The 16,907-nt window shown below is 38.5% G+C and overlaps 1 protein-coding gene across 1 annotated transcript; it reads right to left on the reverse strand.

Moving 5' to 3' along the window:
- Positions 1-233: 233 nt before the first annotated feature.
- On the reverse strand, positions 234-5,367 carry LOC141615068 (F-box protein CPR1-like). Its single transcript, XM_074433637.1, has 3 exons — positions 4,169-5,367; positions 3,533-3,607; positions 234-3,258 (listed from the first exon to the last, which is right to left on the reverse strand). Exons 1-2 carry the CDS (start codon positions 4,711-4,713, stop codon positions 3,568-3,570), a joined length of 585 nt encoding a protein of 194 aa, XP_074289738.1. The 5' UTR covers positions 4,714-5,367; the 3' UTR covers positions 234-3,258; positions 3,533-3,567.
- Positions 5,368-16,907: the final 11,540 nt, after the last annotated feature.

Here is a 16,907-nt window from a genome sequence, read left to right on the forward strand (position 1 = left end):
CAAGTGACTTGACCGGATCAGGATACTCCCTCCGATCCAGACCAAAGGTAACACTTACTATAAACGGACGATCCACACCAAAGGTAACATTCCTTATTTGGCCCACAACATTACCAAATTATCCTTATACCCATTTGATATTTACACAAAATGCCATTACATACCCCACCTACCAACATACAATTAAACACAAAATTACATGGCCCACCTATTTTTTCCCTCTTTACCCTTACTTTTTCCACCTTTTCTTAAATACTCCATTTTTTCCCATGTTACCTTTGGTCTGGATCGGAGGGAGTACTTACTTATGAACCGGAAGTAATACGCATACTTCCTGGTTAACCCATTTACCAAATCTAGAGCATTCACTTATACTCCCTCCGTACCAGACCAAAGGTAACACTTACTATAAACGGACGTACCACACCAAAGGTAACATTTCTTATTTGGCCCACAACATTACCAAGTTATCATTATACCCATTTGATATTTACACAAAATGCCATTACATACCCCACCGACCAACTCACAATTAAACCCACAATTACATACCCCACCTATTTTTTCCCTCTTTACCCTTACTTTTTCCACTTTTTCTTAAATACTCCATTTTTCCCTACGTTACCTTTGGTGTGGTACGGAGGGAGTATTTTACTCTTGTTAAAATAAAAACGATGTTGGTGCTGGAAAAAAAAAACATACAGATGAGACTCTAACACATCAGATAACTTTCACTATTACAATTTGTGTTACCACCTCATTAACTCATTTCCATGAATGAAAGCATCATATAGCAATCGAATCCCAAATACACAAGGACAAAAGCGAAAACAAAAATTAAAGTATCAATACTTGTGCGTATCCAAAAAACAAGTACTCTGTATAGCTCAATCCAGTATGCACCGTTGGATGAACGCTTGACCAAATTGGTCGCACCTTATTAGTTACGGAGTATAACAGTACATCTTACTCAACAATGGTAGATTCCAATCTCATGTGATCCGACATTGGCTCAACTCTAGTTATATTATACCTGATCTAAAACAGTACAAATTTACTAAGAAGAGGAATTAAACTGAAGCTTACCTGCTCAAATTTCAAAACCAGGTCTGGTTTTGGCATACTGATGCTGTTCTAGAGTTTCTAGAAAGGGCTGAGGTGTTTGGGCTCCTTAATAAAGCTAAGAACGGCACGGACATGGTTTTTTCAGGGTGCACATATACTGATGGCACATTTTGCGTGCAAGGTAAGGTCCTAGAAAATGTGCATTGAAGTCTATTTCTCAGGCCGATATGGCAATATGCGTCATTACTATCTCAACACGGGTTCAGCAAATCTCAGGTCATCGGGTTAATTGGGATTTAAGAACAAATCAAATTTAGACAATTTTGGTTCCCAGGTCAACCCTTCGAGCCTAGTCAATCAGATCAGCCCCGTGTAATGAGTATTTCATAGTACGGAGTGAGAAAATATGGGTACAACAAAACTGTCGTTCAAGTCTTCGGAGACTGGTAGCAGCCGTGCTTGTGACCCGGTGCAAAAAATTAGAACGGAGTAGAAACATATGAGTCTAAGAAACAAACCTTATAGCCTTGCTTAACTGACACACCAGATGACCAGAAAACTCCAATCAGAAACTATGTCCATGTTTATGCTGGGAAGCCAATTGAGACAATCAAAGGTAATTTAACAGACAATGTTAACCTACAATTTGTCCAATATGTTCTAGATGAAACAGTAAATGATTCAGTTTTATTGGAGACGAACAACAAAGGAGAAACAACATTACACCTAGCTATGAAAAATATCAAATTGTCAATCAAAAATTACATATTACATAAACACCAAATACTTGCCAATTTTAATTTTCTAGCATGTTAAACTACTCTTCTTTTAAGCCGATCTTACATAATAACACCGTCTCATATACAAAGAAGAGATAATTTTACGACAATAAAAACAAGTCATATAATGCAGAAGCAAAGACTTATATTCCTAGCAAGTAGCAAATGATAATGCAACTTCTTGACCAGCCGTTTACCTTTTCGTGAGAGCACTCGCAGAACGAATATTATACACTCGTTTACGACGGTGAGCACCCCGATTTACACCGCCAAGAAAAGACAAATGACAAAGCAACTAACCCATGAGTGCATGCATTTGAAGAGTGAACAATTAATTAGTGTGTAACATAAGTTTGCATGGCGGAATTACCGGGCAAATCTCTTTTGGCATAGACCTCATTTCTGTATTGTGACAAATATATCACTTACAGTAATATCAGTTGCATGCCAATGGTGATTCTACCCAGTTATGCATCCCTGCATTTAACCATGACTTTGCGAATAAACTTGTTTCTATATTTATACATGCAATCGAAAAAAAAACAGAGTACTAAAATTAGCATATCCTTAAAAAAAAACATATTCCACAACATTTGAGTCAACACCAATTTACCCTAGACATAGTTGAACAAAAGTGAGCAAAATCTTTTTCTAAAAAAATGGAACACAATCTAGGAACTTGTCCATTTATTAGGATATGCTGATGGCACATTCTCCACTTGCTTCTTGTATGCTAAGGTCTTAGAAATAAATTGTGCTTGTTTAGACTTTAGAGTCTATTTCTGAGGCCGCTATGTCATGGACAAAACCTTGAAATTAAATCTGGGCGCAACATACCTTTAGGACCGAGGTAGAATTGGGTAAATTATAAGGACTAGTAGGCTCTATTTCTGTGGCACAATAATATCTCAAAATACAAACTGAAAACAGTCATTGTATAATATCCGATCAAATCGCATATCATACATATCATGACCACATCAATTATGGAAAGCAAAAATGAAGGTGCATAAGCCGGTTAATACTAATGAAAACATGTATTTAGTGCTGTCACAACGTGTTTTTTCACAAGCATAACAAACAACCAGAACCCACAGAAATCTACGGATTAAGATGTCTAGCTGTCTACGAACAAGATCGTACTACGAGTACTACGCCATTGGGGAATGCAGCTAAATGAATACCAGTTACGGAGTACTAATTATGTCTACAGAGAGTACTTATCAGAAAACAAATCTCTACCGAGAGTTCTTCTAACAAAAAAAGAGACGAAATAAAATTGACACCTAGTGTAGCACACGATGTAGCCACCGTAGCCCAAGTGCAATCGCCCTCTAATTAGTCTATGCAACACTGTTCTTACCAGCTCTATCAGCCGTAACTCCTAGAAAACAGGGTAGTTACCTCATAAGTCCTGCAGATTACAAACGACCCAAGCTAAAATCAGTAAGTTTGTTTTAACGCATTGACATTTAGGCAAGATTATGAAGTTCAAACTCACTTAAGTTGAAAACAACACATGATTTTTGACAAATATTACACTCGAATCTAATAGTGTCTCAACTAATCTGCAGTATACAGAGGCCAGAGCTGTTGGTATAATACGAGGGACAATGCACTTGTATAATTTGTTTTCTCATCATGAAATAATGATAGAATACGGAGGAAAAGAGGATATTGCTGATTACCTAACAATAACATAGTTCTCAAGTTCCTTCTGTTGTCACAGCTTAAGCTTGAATCCCGAAGACAGAAAATCATCCCTGAGGTAATATAGGACAACATTTAGGGGATTAATGTATGCATAAGCATGGACTTCCAAGATCATAACAATGTCTAATAAAAGCCATAGTGTGTAATAACCAGGAGAAATGCAAGATAACCAAATTACAAAATGTATGGGTCAATGGTACTACAATTACACAGCCAATAGAGCAGCAGACTCTAGTAACACAAGATCTACATTCAGCGAACAATATATTTCCACTCCGAGTAAGGGTAATTAAGAAGTAATCAGAGATCAACTGTATCATTAAGCTACAAATAGAGACTGTTTTGAAAAGATCCATGACGAAACATGTTAAAATGCATCGACAATGTGTACTCTGATAACGGAAGCATAAACAGTTTAACATATCGTATTCCATTCCAAGGTAGTAGGCCAACTATTTGATCTACACAAACATAACAACCAAAATGGGTCTATATCTACAAATATGACTAGAACCACAACAACATACACACATAAGACTCCTGCAATTCATAGAAACACAAAACTTCAAAAGGAAACATAATAGCCAGTAAATAATACGAGTAGTTTTTACTTCTTAATGGTCTTATTAGGCCTAGTTCCTTCCTTCTTCAACACCACCTTGTTATTCACAGCCGAAACAAGGGTCTCCACATAGGGATAAGCCACATAAGGCGAATCCACAGCTTCCAGCCCTGGAACCGGAACTCTCTTAAACGTTTTAGTCACCAAATCATACCAACCATACCAATTACTATCAACCTCAATCAACACACTCTTCATATCTTTCGAGTAAGTAACAAGCCTAAGATACATACAATCCTTACGAATTTCATTCTTTCGAATCTTAAACAGCTTAACCCACTTAGACTCATTCATTTCCCACACATCCGCGTATAAAAACTCATGGTTGTAAAACGGGTTCTCCTTGAACTTATTATCCGGGTCAGCCCTATACTTATGGTAACTCACAAGCAAGCACAAACACCCGCGTAAACTTCTCAAACTCACCATCACCTCACCAATATCGTTATCCAAATCGGGAAAATCCACAAGGGAAAACGTACTAGTCCTAAGATCAAAACATTTCAACATGGAATCAGAATTACTCAAACTCATGACAAACCAAAATGTTGAATCAACAACAACACCATTGAACTCCTAAAGAGTATATGAAACGGTCTCATCATTAACCGATTCCCACGAGTCATTCCGCATACTATAAACACACGCCTACCTATCGAAATACCCGAACCTTTCCCACTGAGCCAACCTAACAACCTTGTAATCATCCGTATTACCATCATACCCAAACCCGCTTATGAGACGGAGTAGGAGGGACTAAACGTTGCGTTTTGTTTGACGGGTTAAATAAACACACAGTTTCCTTAGAAGAGTCGACAAACAGGAGGACACCATGGACGCTTTCGACTATTTGGACAGGGGGAATGTGAGGGAGGTTATTTAGGGGAAGATTTACGATATCGAAGCGGAATTTGACAGTGGATATGGCGGAAGAGAGGATGGAGTTTTTAGAGATGATGAGTTTGTTGGTGTTAGAGATTAGGGTTTGATGAAGATGTTGTTTGATGAATTTTGAGGATTTAATTATGGAATTCCATGATTTTGAGACACATTTGAAACGATAAAGGGATTTTACAGGAAGTTTTGTGAGGATTTCTGTGATGAGGTCTAATGGTAGATATTCCGCCATTTTTGGGGGTTTTGAGTTTCTTCAATTTCAATTGGGAGTGTTTATGATCACGACACGGCGACACCTTAGGGGTTAGGGTAGACCTTGCAAAATGGTCAATCGAGTCGGGTCTGTGACGGGTTAATTTAGTTTTCGGGTTCTCGAGTTTGCAAAAATATTTGGGCCAGATTGTATAGGATCGGGTATTCTGGGTGTGGGCCGAATTAGTTTTGTCAGGTTTACCTAGTGGGGTAAGTGGTAACGACTTGAATCATGAATAACCGATGTGTTTGATTCCAATAAAGTCACGTTGTGAATTTACACCTGGCAAACGAGTCATTCGATTTAAGTTCAAATTGGGTTAAATCGGTTAGATTCAAATCAGATTTACCTTATTTTCAGTTTCAGTTCGATTTCGATCGGGTCCATTTCGGTTAGCCACTTTAGCCGGTTTTATGCAACTTCATGTCGAGTACGGTTCAGATCGAGTCAATATCAGTTCAGTTTAGTTGCGTTTCGGTCTTAGTTTTCTTGAGTTACAGGACAAAAAAAATTTTAAATGAACCTTTTACTTTTTAATTTGAATGTAATAATTCAAACTATTGTTAATGTTCTATGACTAAAAGAATAAGCTATGGATTTTCCCGGCAAAATACTCTTAGCTAAAAATTGGGCTTAATTTTAAGGAGCTATTTTAGAAATATGTAGGGCCTACTAAATGATTTTTATGTGTTACTGAGTATAATATCTTATCAAAAACTATAACTATTATAGTTGGGCCTATTGTATTTACAAAGAATTATATCTCATTTTTTCAATATATGTATCTTAAATTCTTAAATATTTACTTCATATCTAAAAGATTAAGTAAATGTTACTCATATTACTAAATCTGTGTTGGTAACTTTACTAAGTACAAGTATTAGGGTAACTAAGGACTTAAATGACGATTAAGTCCCTAAGATGAAGATTAACGACTTGCAAGTCCTCTAAGGGGCCGCTCGACCTGACCCTGTTGGACGCCCATGCTGTAAGGAAAGTCGTCCGTCCTGCTTATGGGCGCTCGGGCTGTGTCTTTGGGACGCCGTCTCGATCATCAGGACGCTCGGGCTGACCTTGGGACGCCCATCCCATAGGCCAGTGTGGCTTCTTCTTCAATTTGCTGCCTCATGATCCGTGGGGATCGTTGAGGAGCCTTGGGAGTCCTTCGTCATTGCCCAAATACTTGTTTTATTGACCTAGGCCTTTAGTATTGGTCTCCTCTTTGTTGCTTGGTCGTTAGATGCGATCCATTTAGCTCCATTTTGCTCCATATATGCAAGGTTAGCATTCCTCTTCCTACCAAGGACACAAAACCTCAAAGAATATTCAAAGTGGGAAGCTAAAGATAAGAAACGACCCTAATGCATGCAAGAATGCATAGGAACGAGGCTAGTTCGGGAACTAAATGTTTGCAAATATGAGTCACATCAGATGGTAAGTGTGTCGATGAAACAATTTATCGAGGTATGATTGGTTCACTTCTATACTTAATTGCAAGTCGTCCTGACATTATGTTTAGTGTATGCGTGTGTGCACGTTTTTAATCGTATTCGTGTCCTAAAGAATCGCATATGATAGCAGTTAAGAGGATCTTGAGGTATTTGATTGGTAGATCAAAATTATATTTATGGTATCCACTTGAGTGTAATTTTGATCTAATAGGGTATTCAGATGCAGACTATGCAGGTTGTTCACTTGATAGAAAAAGTACATCTGGCATTGCTACATTTGTTGGACCATGCATTATAACTTAGGGTTCTAAGAAACAAAATTCAGTCGCCTTGTCTACTACTGAAGCTGAATATATTGCTGGTGCCTTGGTATGTTCTCAATTACTTTGGTTAAGGCAACAATTATCTGACTATGGTGTGAATGTTGGTTGTGTACCTATTTTATGTGATAACACGAGTTCCATAATTATATCTAAAAATCTCACACAGCACTCACTTACTAAACATATTGATATTAGACACCACTTTCTTAGAGACCAAGTAGAAAAGAGCAATATAAGACTTGAGTTTTGTAGCACCGAAAAACAATGGGCAGATATTTTGACAAAAGCATTGGCTAGAGAACGTTTTGAGAATTTGCGGTTGGAAATTGGTTTAATCGGTGGCAACTAAACTTATTGTCATAAGTATTTCTTGTTTCTATGATTGACTAGATTTAGATAATTGTGTCCGTATATTCCGTTGTGAGATAATAATTGTCAAATATTTTATTATACTACAAGAATATTCCGTCTATGTATTGTTAATATTTTATGTCCATAATACAAACCAAATTCCATCCTCACAAAATCTTTTGGCCGAAAATTTCCAAAATTTATTCTATTTTTCTTTACCTTATTTTTGGTTATTTCCTTACTTTATAAAATGTCAAATTCCAAAATATTTTGTTATATTCTCTCTTTGTCATATCAAATTATTTACCTTGTTTAGAGTTTAATATAATGTGCAATTTTGTAAATTGGAAATAAAATCTTAAATCCTATCTACACAAACCGTCAAGATCTTCCATATATCCTACTCCTACCATAATTCTTCTACTTGCTTTCCTAATTTGACAAAGTGTCAAATTCTTCCTACCTATTTAACCCCTTACACGGCACCCATCATCACCATCATAACATCACCCTTCTTCTCCTTCTTTTTTGAAAACCCAAAACCCAAACCCCCATACACTCAACCTCACCTCACCCTGACATCAACACAAAATTTCCCAAACACTCCTACCACTCGTTCCACAACCGATCTGCCAAAGCTACTACCACGACCACACCTCCTTCATATAAACCGAAACCAAAACACTCCCTTACCACCCAACCTCAAGTCGAGTCTAGTGTTGGAGTTAAAAGAAGAAAATTAGACAAAGGAAAAAAGAAGGTGAGTGATGTTGGCCGTGAATAAAGGGAGGTGGATCGTAGTGTTGTAGTCCGAGATGGTGTACGACGGACGATCTTTTGTGAATATGCCACATGCAACAGAGTTAGGGTTAAATAAACTTCGTCTTATAAAAGATGAAAGACGATCAATTGATCATGTCCTTCAATACGGTATTCATGGTGGACGGAATTATCCGAAAGGTGTCTTGCATGCAGTCGTGAATGGCAAGGGTGTTAACATCTCCATTGTTGATTTTTGTTCTGAGTTTTCGGTTCCTGATGATGGACTCGAAATTAATCCAAGTCAAGAATGGGGCGATATTACGGATGAAGTTAAGATGGTAATTTAGCGGTCTTATGATAAAGACGCTACTCGCAGTAGTCATGTTTTAACAGCCCACTTTTCACCCAAGGTAAAAATTTTCATTAATTTTCTTCGGAGTACTATTATTCCTCGTCGTGGTGGTCGTGACAAAATCTCGAGTTACGAGATGATAACCGTTTTCTCTTGGTTGGAAGGAAGGAAGGAAGGTGAGTTTTCCTCTCCTTGTTTTTAATCGGATAATCCAACTAGCATTCTTGCTCGAAAAGACAAGGTATCCACCACTATTGATTTGCCTTACGGCATGTGGATATCTCGCCTTTTGGAGGTCAAGAAAGTTGTGGATGTTGCAAGTTACGGTGTCTTGACTCAGGATTCCTTGGGTGAATTTTTTTTACAATTGATCAAGCTTGGTGTAATGGGACCGGAGTTGGTCTTCGTTTCTAAGGGGGTTGTTGAAGAAAAGTCGTCGGATGTTTTGGTAGCAATGGATAAGAAATTAGAGGAGTTTATGGTTGGTATTAATGCAAATATGGAAGCTCAAACACAATTATTGATGGATGTTGTGTCTCGGTCTAGGATGGAAAAACTGAGTGATGCCTCGGTTGGTATTGACTCGATTGTTGCTGTAATTTCGATTTTGGAGGAGCGGGTTGTGCTGTTAATAGAAAACATGCATCGGTTTAGCTAAGTTTAGCTTAATTGCATCATTTGTGACATTTGACATATAGTTGCATTTATTTAATAGACGTAATCACCCATACATGAAAAGACGTATTAGACCAAATGACTTCTACCATATAGTGCGGTCCGTCTTCTTGATACTAAGTATAAAACTTGATACGTTTAAGTTACCTAACTACCCGAAAACACATGTAATTCTCAAGGTAGCCTAGTATTGACTAAGGTTTATTAAGCCCGCGTCGGTTTTTGGGTCATCCCTCCCCTTCTCCCGCAGGTTGATTTGAAACACAAGAGTAGGGGTGCCCTCCCTTGGTTCTCTCTTTCGATCTCAACCTAGGTTGGCAATTAAACTTAGATATGGTAACCCGATTCCCAACCTAATCGGCTCTCGCCAATGACAAGGGTGAAGAGTCGACAATTACAACAATTAATCCCATAAGACAAGTCAAGTCCCCTAGTCAAGCTTTACTACACCCCCAATAACTAATTAAATGGGATATAATCAAGTAACTTACACATGTCGAGGTTAAATCGAACCCTAGTGAGAAAGCTACTTAATAACCATACTGAATCCAACACTAGACACATAACTAACTACTCTAAACATGGTATTAAACAAAATAGAGTTATAAAGATTGAAACTTTAACTAATCTAATGACTAAACATGAGTAAATTAACACTAAACATACGAAAAGTAACAAAGACTAAAACTTTGACTAATTAAAATGACTAAACTAATTAAAACACAATAATAATAGAAGTGACAATAAGAAAGAGAAAAGGGAGAAATAATTCATACCAACTTGTAATTAAATGGAAGTAAGAGATAAATCTTCATACAATATTGTAAATTAAGACTATAATCTATATCTATACGAACACAAATAAAAAAAATTAGATTTTTGTATGAATTTTTGAAAAGGAAAATGTTGAATTAACCCTAACAACTACTACTATTGCTACTCTCCTCTTCGTCTTGTCCTCTGCCTGCCGAAAATAACAACTAAATGAAGGCTCCTTGTTTTCTCGCCTTTTACTCCTCTTTTCTGGACAAAAGCAAAAGTCAAGTCCAAGGCTCACTAGTGCTTACCCCTTTTTACGTCTAAAATGCCAAACAAAAGTCCAAACAGACAAAGATAGTCAGCCCCTTATGAATGGCAGCCCAAATGCATATTATGTCACAATGGGTCATGTCTTTGGTCAACGTTTTGCTTTCTTTTATTTGATTGTCTTTCATTTGAGTCCATCTTATTCACCCGCTTTCACTTGACTCGGTACCCATAAATGCAAAAATACGAGAGCAGTACCAAAATCCGAGAAGTCTTATAATTGACACTAACTAATGAAAAGCAACTATATTTCATTTTTATTCCCAAATAAATGAATTATACTAACTTAAGCTATTTATTCCGACTAAATAAGAGATAAAATATGGGTTTACAGTACGTAAATCATTGAGTTATCACAAGGCAATATTTCATTGCAAGATGGGTGATAAAGACCCAGTCAACCCCCATGTGATGAAGTTGATAAGTTTTTGTAATAACTTAGAGAGACTAGATGCTGGGATAAGCCAATAGTTGGTGACAAATATTATACTTCAGTCTCTGCCACCTATCTATAAAGATTTTGTGTTAGACTATAACATGCATGATATGTAGAGATCTATGTAGGAGTTATATGGACTGCTTAAGACTACAGAGCCTAACACAGAAAGGATCCAACTCCTAAAGTACTTATGGTACAAGAGGGAAAGGGCGTTAAAGGCAAAGGTAAAGGCAAAGGAAAGGCAAAGGTAACTGGTCTGACCATTACCAAGGCTGATCCTATGCCTAATGCTGAAAAGTTGCAAGTTATCAAGAAAAGTGTTGAGAACCTTTGTCATTACTATAATGAAAAGGCCCATTGGAAGAGGAACTGTGCCAAATACTTGGACGACAAGAAGAAGAGGAATGGTGCTTCTAGGCCACTTCTTCAGGTACTAATTGTAACACCCCCATCTACCAAGTAGCCTTAACAAGACCTTCCCCAGCAGATGAGGACGTTACCATCTCGGTTGCCCGAGGACAGTAATAATCAAATGCCGATAAAAGAACAGTCATATTAGATTACAAGTGATATAAACAAAATAAAGACACAACTTGTGACAACTATCAACTATATGAAACTATCTCTGCCAAGACTCGTGGTAGACTCGTCCCTCCAAGCACCCAACTATGATCCAGACATCAACCTGCTAAGACTGACTGCTCACCATAGTGGATCACGGCAGACGCAACACAAGAAAACAATACAACAACACCACACAAGGTCAGTAACAGAAGGTACAATACAAAGGCAGACACAACAAACACAGTAACACACATACACCACCTCCTCCAATAACCCACACACCACAGACTGCCCGAAGGTCCAGTCCTGCCAGTTTACCAATCGCAATTAGTAATCCATACCGCCAGTGGGGGACCGCAGCCGTTCCCACCTAAGCCCCGCTCATCCAATCCGAGCGATAACCCATGTTCCTTAATGTGCACATCCCCTCTGTGGCGGGTTCCACATAGGGCGAATCAAGGGCGTGAAGCCACTCCTGCAAGTGACTCCACTCAACCGAGGACACACCTCGAGTCCCACAGACAAACAAACAACAATGATCAGTAACAACCAATCTACCCCACCAATAACGACACTAAACCAATTATACGATACAATCGACACACTAGACAACCAACAGTACTGAGTAGGAAAACTTACCTTTAGCATACTGCAGCGATTCTGCGCACGACCATAAGACAACAAGCAATCACCATGACCACCTATAACAAGCAGCATAACCATCTATCACTACTACCATAATCACCATTGAAACCAAGGGAGACGATGATGATGATCACAACATACCTATACATAGCATTTCGGCGACAAGACCACTACCCGACGCAAGCATCCCATCCCCATGATGTCTCCACCCTCAAAGGCTCCAAAAGGGTGACTCAAGGTGAAAGAAAAATGATATGACGGCATCTAGGTTTAAGAGAAAAGGAGAGGAAATGATTTGGGTTTCACGATAACACGAATTATAATTCCCCGTTGAACTCACGTTACTCGATCGAGTAAACAACTTACTCAATCAAGTGGCCTCTACTCGATCGAGTGACCAAGCTACTCGATCGAGTAGCCTCCGCTAGATCGAGTAACCAAAACTTCAAAGGGTTATAACGTCATAAGGTTAGCTCGTAAGGTTTCCGAAGGTTTAGGCAGGTGTCTATGGTCAGTCAACGACAGTCAATGGGTCTCTAAAACGACGGGTATTACCGTCTTTCCCCCTTAAAAAGAACTTCGTCCCCGAAGTTCGGCTCATCCTCCCCTACGACATAAGACATAAAGGAACTAAGGCAACCTACAACTATCCATTCCGACAAGGACAAGTACAACCGTTCGTGAATACCACCCCGATATGAATGTTCACCAACCATCATCATCATCTACCTTAGCACACATCATCCAACACGACTTCCTATCAAGTCGTCAAACATACATTATACACGAGAACAATTAACACAACCGTTACTCCCACCTATTTCTATCATTACACAAGTATAAGCCAACACAACTATTTGTTTACTCCTTCATCAACTATTTATCAACAACAATTAGTTATCAATCATCAAGATGCCGTAACTTATCAATCACTTATATCACAAACAAAGTAGCATTCCTTTTTAAATGAGTTCCACAACCTATATATATATATTACCCCTATAGACCATTTATATTACTCAACAATGCAGCAACACCTCAATTACTTAACAATTTTGCTAACAATTACTCGGAAACGAATTACAACAATATGATGAATTTGACCGACAATTGCCAACAACTATTCGACAATTACCCAAAATATGATAAGATTGTCATAATTTGTCATTTTCCCATGTGACATTACTCTTCCTCTCTTAAAAGGAACTTCGTCTTTGAAATTCAACTTCCAGACTTGACTATAACTATACAGGAGACGTTAACTTTTATTCCATATTGATATTACGAACAAATTATAATATGCGGTGAGACTCACAACGAACATGGTACTTCATTGACATTACATAGATAGGACTTTTGCATATTAAAACCATAGAAAAAGTGGACAACACAAATACACATTCGGTCATCCCATTATTATATATGAATATCGAGAAATTCCCTACGTGACATTATCAAAACACGGAATAAGAATTACAACCACCATTTAACATGTTACTTCAATTAATTCAATTTAGCATCCAAAAAGTGTGGAAGCACAAAACCATGATTACATCGTATAAACCGTACTTGAAACATGACAATATCATTACCAACAAAAACAAAGGAACATATTATCAACAAGGGACACAAGCATGAAGACCAAAAACAATTTTAGAACGAAACAATCAGTATATAGGGGTACTCGATCGAGTTAAGAAGCTACTCGATCGAGTACGTCGAGTCCAGTAGGCATTTCTAACTCACATCTGCAGTTACTCGATCGATTAGCCACATGTCAAATTCCTCCAAATAGATACGTTGCAATATCAAGGAAACATAACCAAGTCGGAGTTTTATTTCCGACACTATCCACCTGCATAACAAGTTTTAAAATCATCCAAAATGCGGCCTTATGGCCAAATACTAACCAAGATGTAACCAAGTGCCAACAAAACAAGTACTAACTAACGACAAATCCATGGGACAAAATATATATATAAAACAAAAGAAAGAACATCACTCCAAGGCCGGCTCCTCCATCACCTCATCTCCGCCTCCTCCTCCGGATGTGCCAGCTCCAGCTGTACCCTCACATGTGGTAGTGCCTGCACCAAAGTCGGCTCCCACTCACCATGGTGCCAAACAACCGAAGGGGTAACTCCTAGGCTCCCTCCATGTAGTCGGATTTACACCAAAGGAGTGAAAGACTCCACTGTCATCTCCAACACCTCTCCACCACACCGGTTGGGCCGAGGCGGTCCCAATGCCCTGCACATATGCCATCTTGTGTAGGTTCTGGAGCATCAAAGTTGCAGATATCCTCTATGTGAGCTCACTCACCCGCATCTCAGGACTAAAGAACGAAGGGTAGCTGGGATACTGGTACTGTGGAGGCACGAGCTGCTCTGGCTGGGTCTCAGCAACTCTCTCCCTTACCCGTCTCGGACCCCTCCCTACTATAGGTTGTCGATCCTCACGTCTAGCCTGATCCCCCTTAGTCGGATCTTGCATCACTTCCAGAATAGCATCATCAATGAGGTAGTACTGCCGAGTAGGAGCCTTCTCATCATCAACCGAGTCTGACGCCACTACCGCCGCCGCCAAAGGCTCAGTCACAGGAAGGTGCTCGGGGTCAGGTACCCTCATCCAACTCATACCCCATACTCTCCAAGCCAACCCACCACCCTCCAAAGTCCTCAACCATTTCTGGTCGATGAAGTAGTCTCGGTCCAAGGTAGGCACAGATGGGGCCATAGGTGTAAGGGCCGAGGAGGCCTCAAAGGTGGTCAACCGCTCAGCTAACCGTGTGGCAATGGCACCAGAACTTAAGTACCGGGTCACAGAGGTGGCCATCAAAGCTAGGCTAGCATAGATTATGGCCGAGGCACTAAAAGAAGCTCTCTGGGCTCGGGTGGGGTTGAGATAGGCAACTAGCAACATCACCTCATGTGAGTTCAACTTACTCACATCCTTTCGATTATAGAGCAGACAAGTCAAGTCATGAAGAAAGATCTTCAAAGTGACATGTTGAACGTCATTTATCAACATGTTACTCGAAGTGGGGGCGTTCTTGCCGGTAAAACAAGGCATGTAACTACTAGCCCCACACTCAGTCGGGATATCCCTAAGGGATCCCTTCTCCGGTCGGGCAAGGCCAAGGTGGGTAGCAAACATGTCCATGGTCAAGAGGAAACTGGTGTTCATGAGATGAAATTGTACGCTCTTAGCTGCCGCATCATAGGTAAAAGAGCTCATGAACTCCAAGGTCAAGAAAGAGTAGGAGTGTTTCCTAAGACGATACAAACCCGTCAAACCCAAGGTCTCAAAGATATGCCTCACATCCGTCTCTATCTTAAGGTCCTCAAGGATGGTGGTGTCGATACATCAAGTTGGTTTCATACGACATTTCTATAGCTCAACAAAAGCCTCTCTTTGCTTAAAGTCAGCAAAGACAACGGTAGGATACACGGGAACCGGTGGAACAGTGGGTCCCTGAATCCCCTCCCCAGTGGGTCCCTGACTCCCCTCCCCAACTTCGGGCTCAGAAGCCCTTCCTCTCTTACTCTGACGGGTGGCAGCTCCAGGTCTCGACATCTATTTCAATATACATTTAGGCACACAAACGGACACTTACTTGAAGAAAATAAACTTTTCAAGTACACTTATGGAGGAAGCAACAACAATGCAAACTAGTTTTCACCAAAACATCCAACAATTTTAAAAACATGCTACTCCCACAACTCATAAAAGACAGTCTTATAGCTTTCAAAATATGAAAATTGCAACATCAATTAGCAAATTAAGGTATTGATGTTAGAAATTATTAATCTCATTAATTTACATATTCATATATGAAACAAATTATTTAGTCATAAAATAAATTTTAGATCTTATGCATGCAAACATAAATAAGATAAGAGAAGAAATCATTGTTCTTACTATATGATTTCGGTTTTATGGGCACCAACAAGATCTCCTTCTTGTTAGTTCTTGAGCTTTCCAATAATGGATGAACATCCATGACTTCAAAATAGAAGCCCTCCAATAAGTAGCACCCAAGACTATCCCAAAATCCCACAAACTAACATGTACTAGATATTTGTAATGTGGTTTACCTTAAAATCGATTACTAATACTCATATACTACTACTAGTATTATTAGTGTTTGATTTGTTCAAATTTGATTCATAAAACTTGATTTTATGAAGAACAAGAGAGAGAAGGTTGTTGGGTTTTCATAAAACATGAGAGAATGAATTATGGAGAAAAAAACTCTCTATATCTCTCTCCAAAAACCGGTGGGATTAAGTGGCTATGGACCATTTTTCTTTTTCCTTTTTGTCTTCACAAGACCAATTGTGTAAGCCTTTGTCCATAATGTCACTATCAAGTGTCATAGACAAATGAATAAGACTAATGAATAAGATAAAACTTCTAAAATTTGCTCACCAATTTCGGTTTTGATGTGTAATATGGAGTCCATTTTATTTTTGTCAATTGTACAATTGTATGTCATGTGACATGTGACATGTCTTATGTCATGTTTTAATTTAAAATACATATTTAACAAATTAAATATCATTTACAAATTAAATAAATCACATTTAACAAATTGACTAGTAATTCAAAATTACTTTCTCATAAAATGGTCATTTAAATACTAGTTAGTATAATTCACAACATTTTGTAATTATAACTAACTTATCATTCTCATCTCGCGTGTTTCGCAAACACCGATTAATTTTAGTAATATAACTTCTTAAATTACTAAATAAAATCTTATTTAATCACATTATAATAAGATGTCATTTTCTCTCGTATGATAATAATTTGTTCAATTTTAAGGAATTAATTAATCTGTATCGACATACAATTGATTAACCTTTTTCAATTAAGGGAATCGTCCTTTAGGTGTGACCTCAAGGGATCAACTGATCACCACCGTCGC

The sequence above is a fragment of the Silene latifolia genome, chromosome 11, assembly GCF_048544455.1.
Source record: "Silene latifolia isolate original U9 population chromosome 11, ASM4854445v1, whole genome shotgun sequence".
Taxonomy (NCBI): domain Eukaryota; kingdom Viridiplantae; phylum Streptophyta; class Magnoliopsida; order Caryophyllales; family Caryophyllaceae; genus Silene; species Silene latifolia.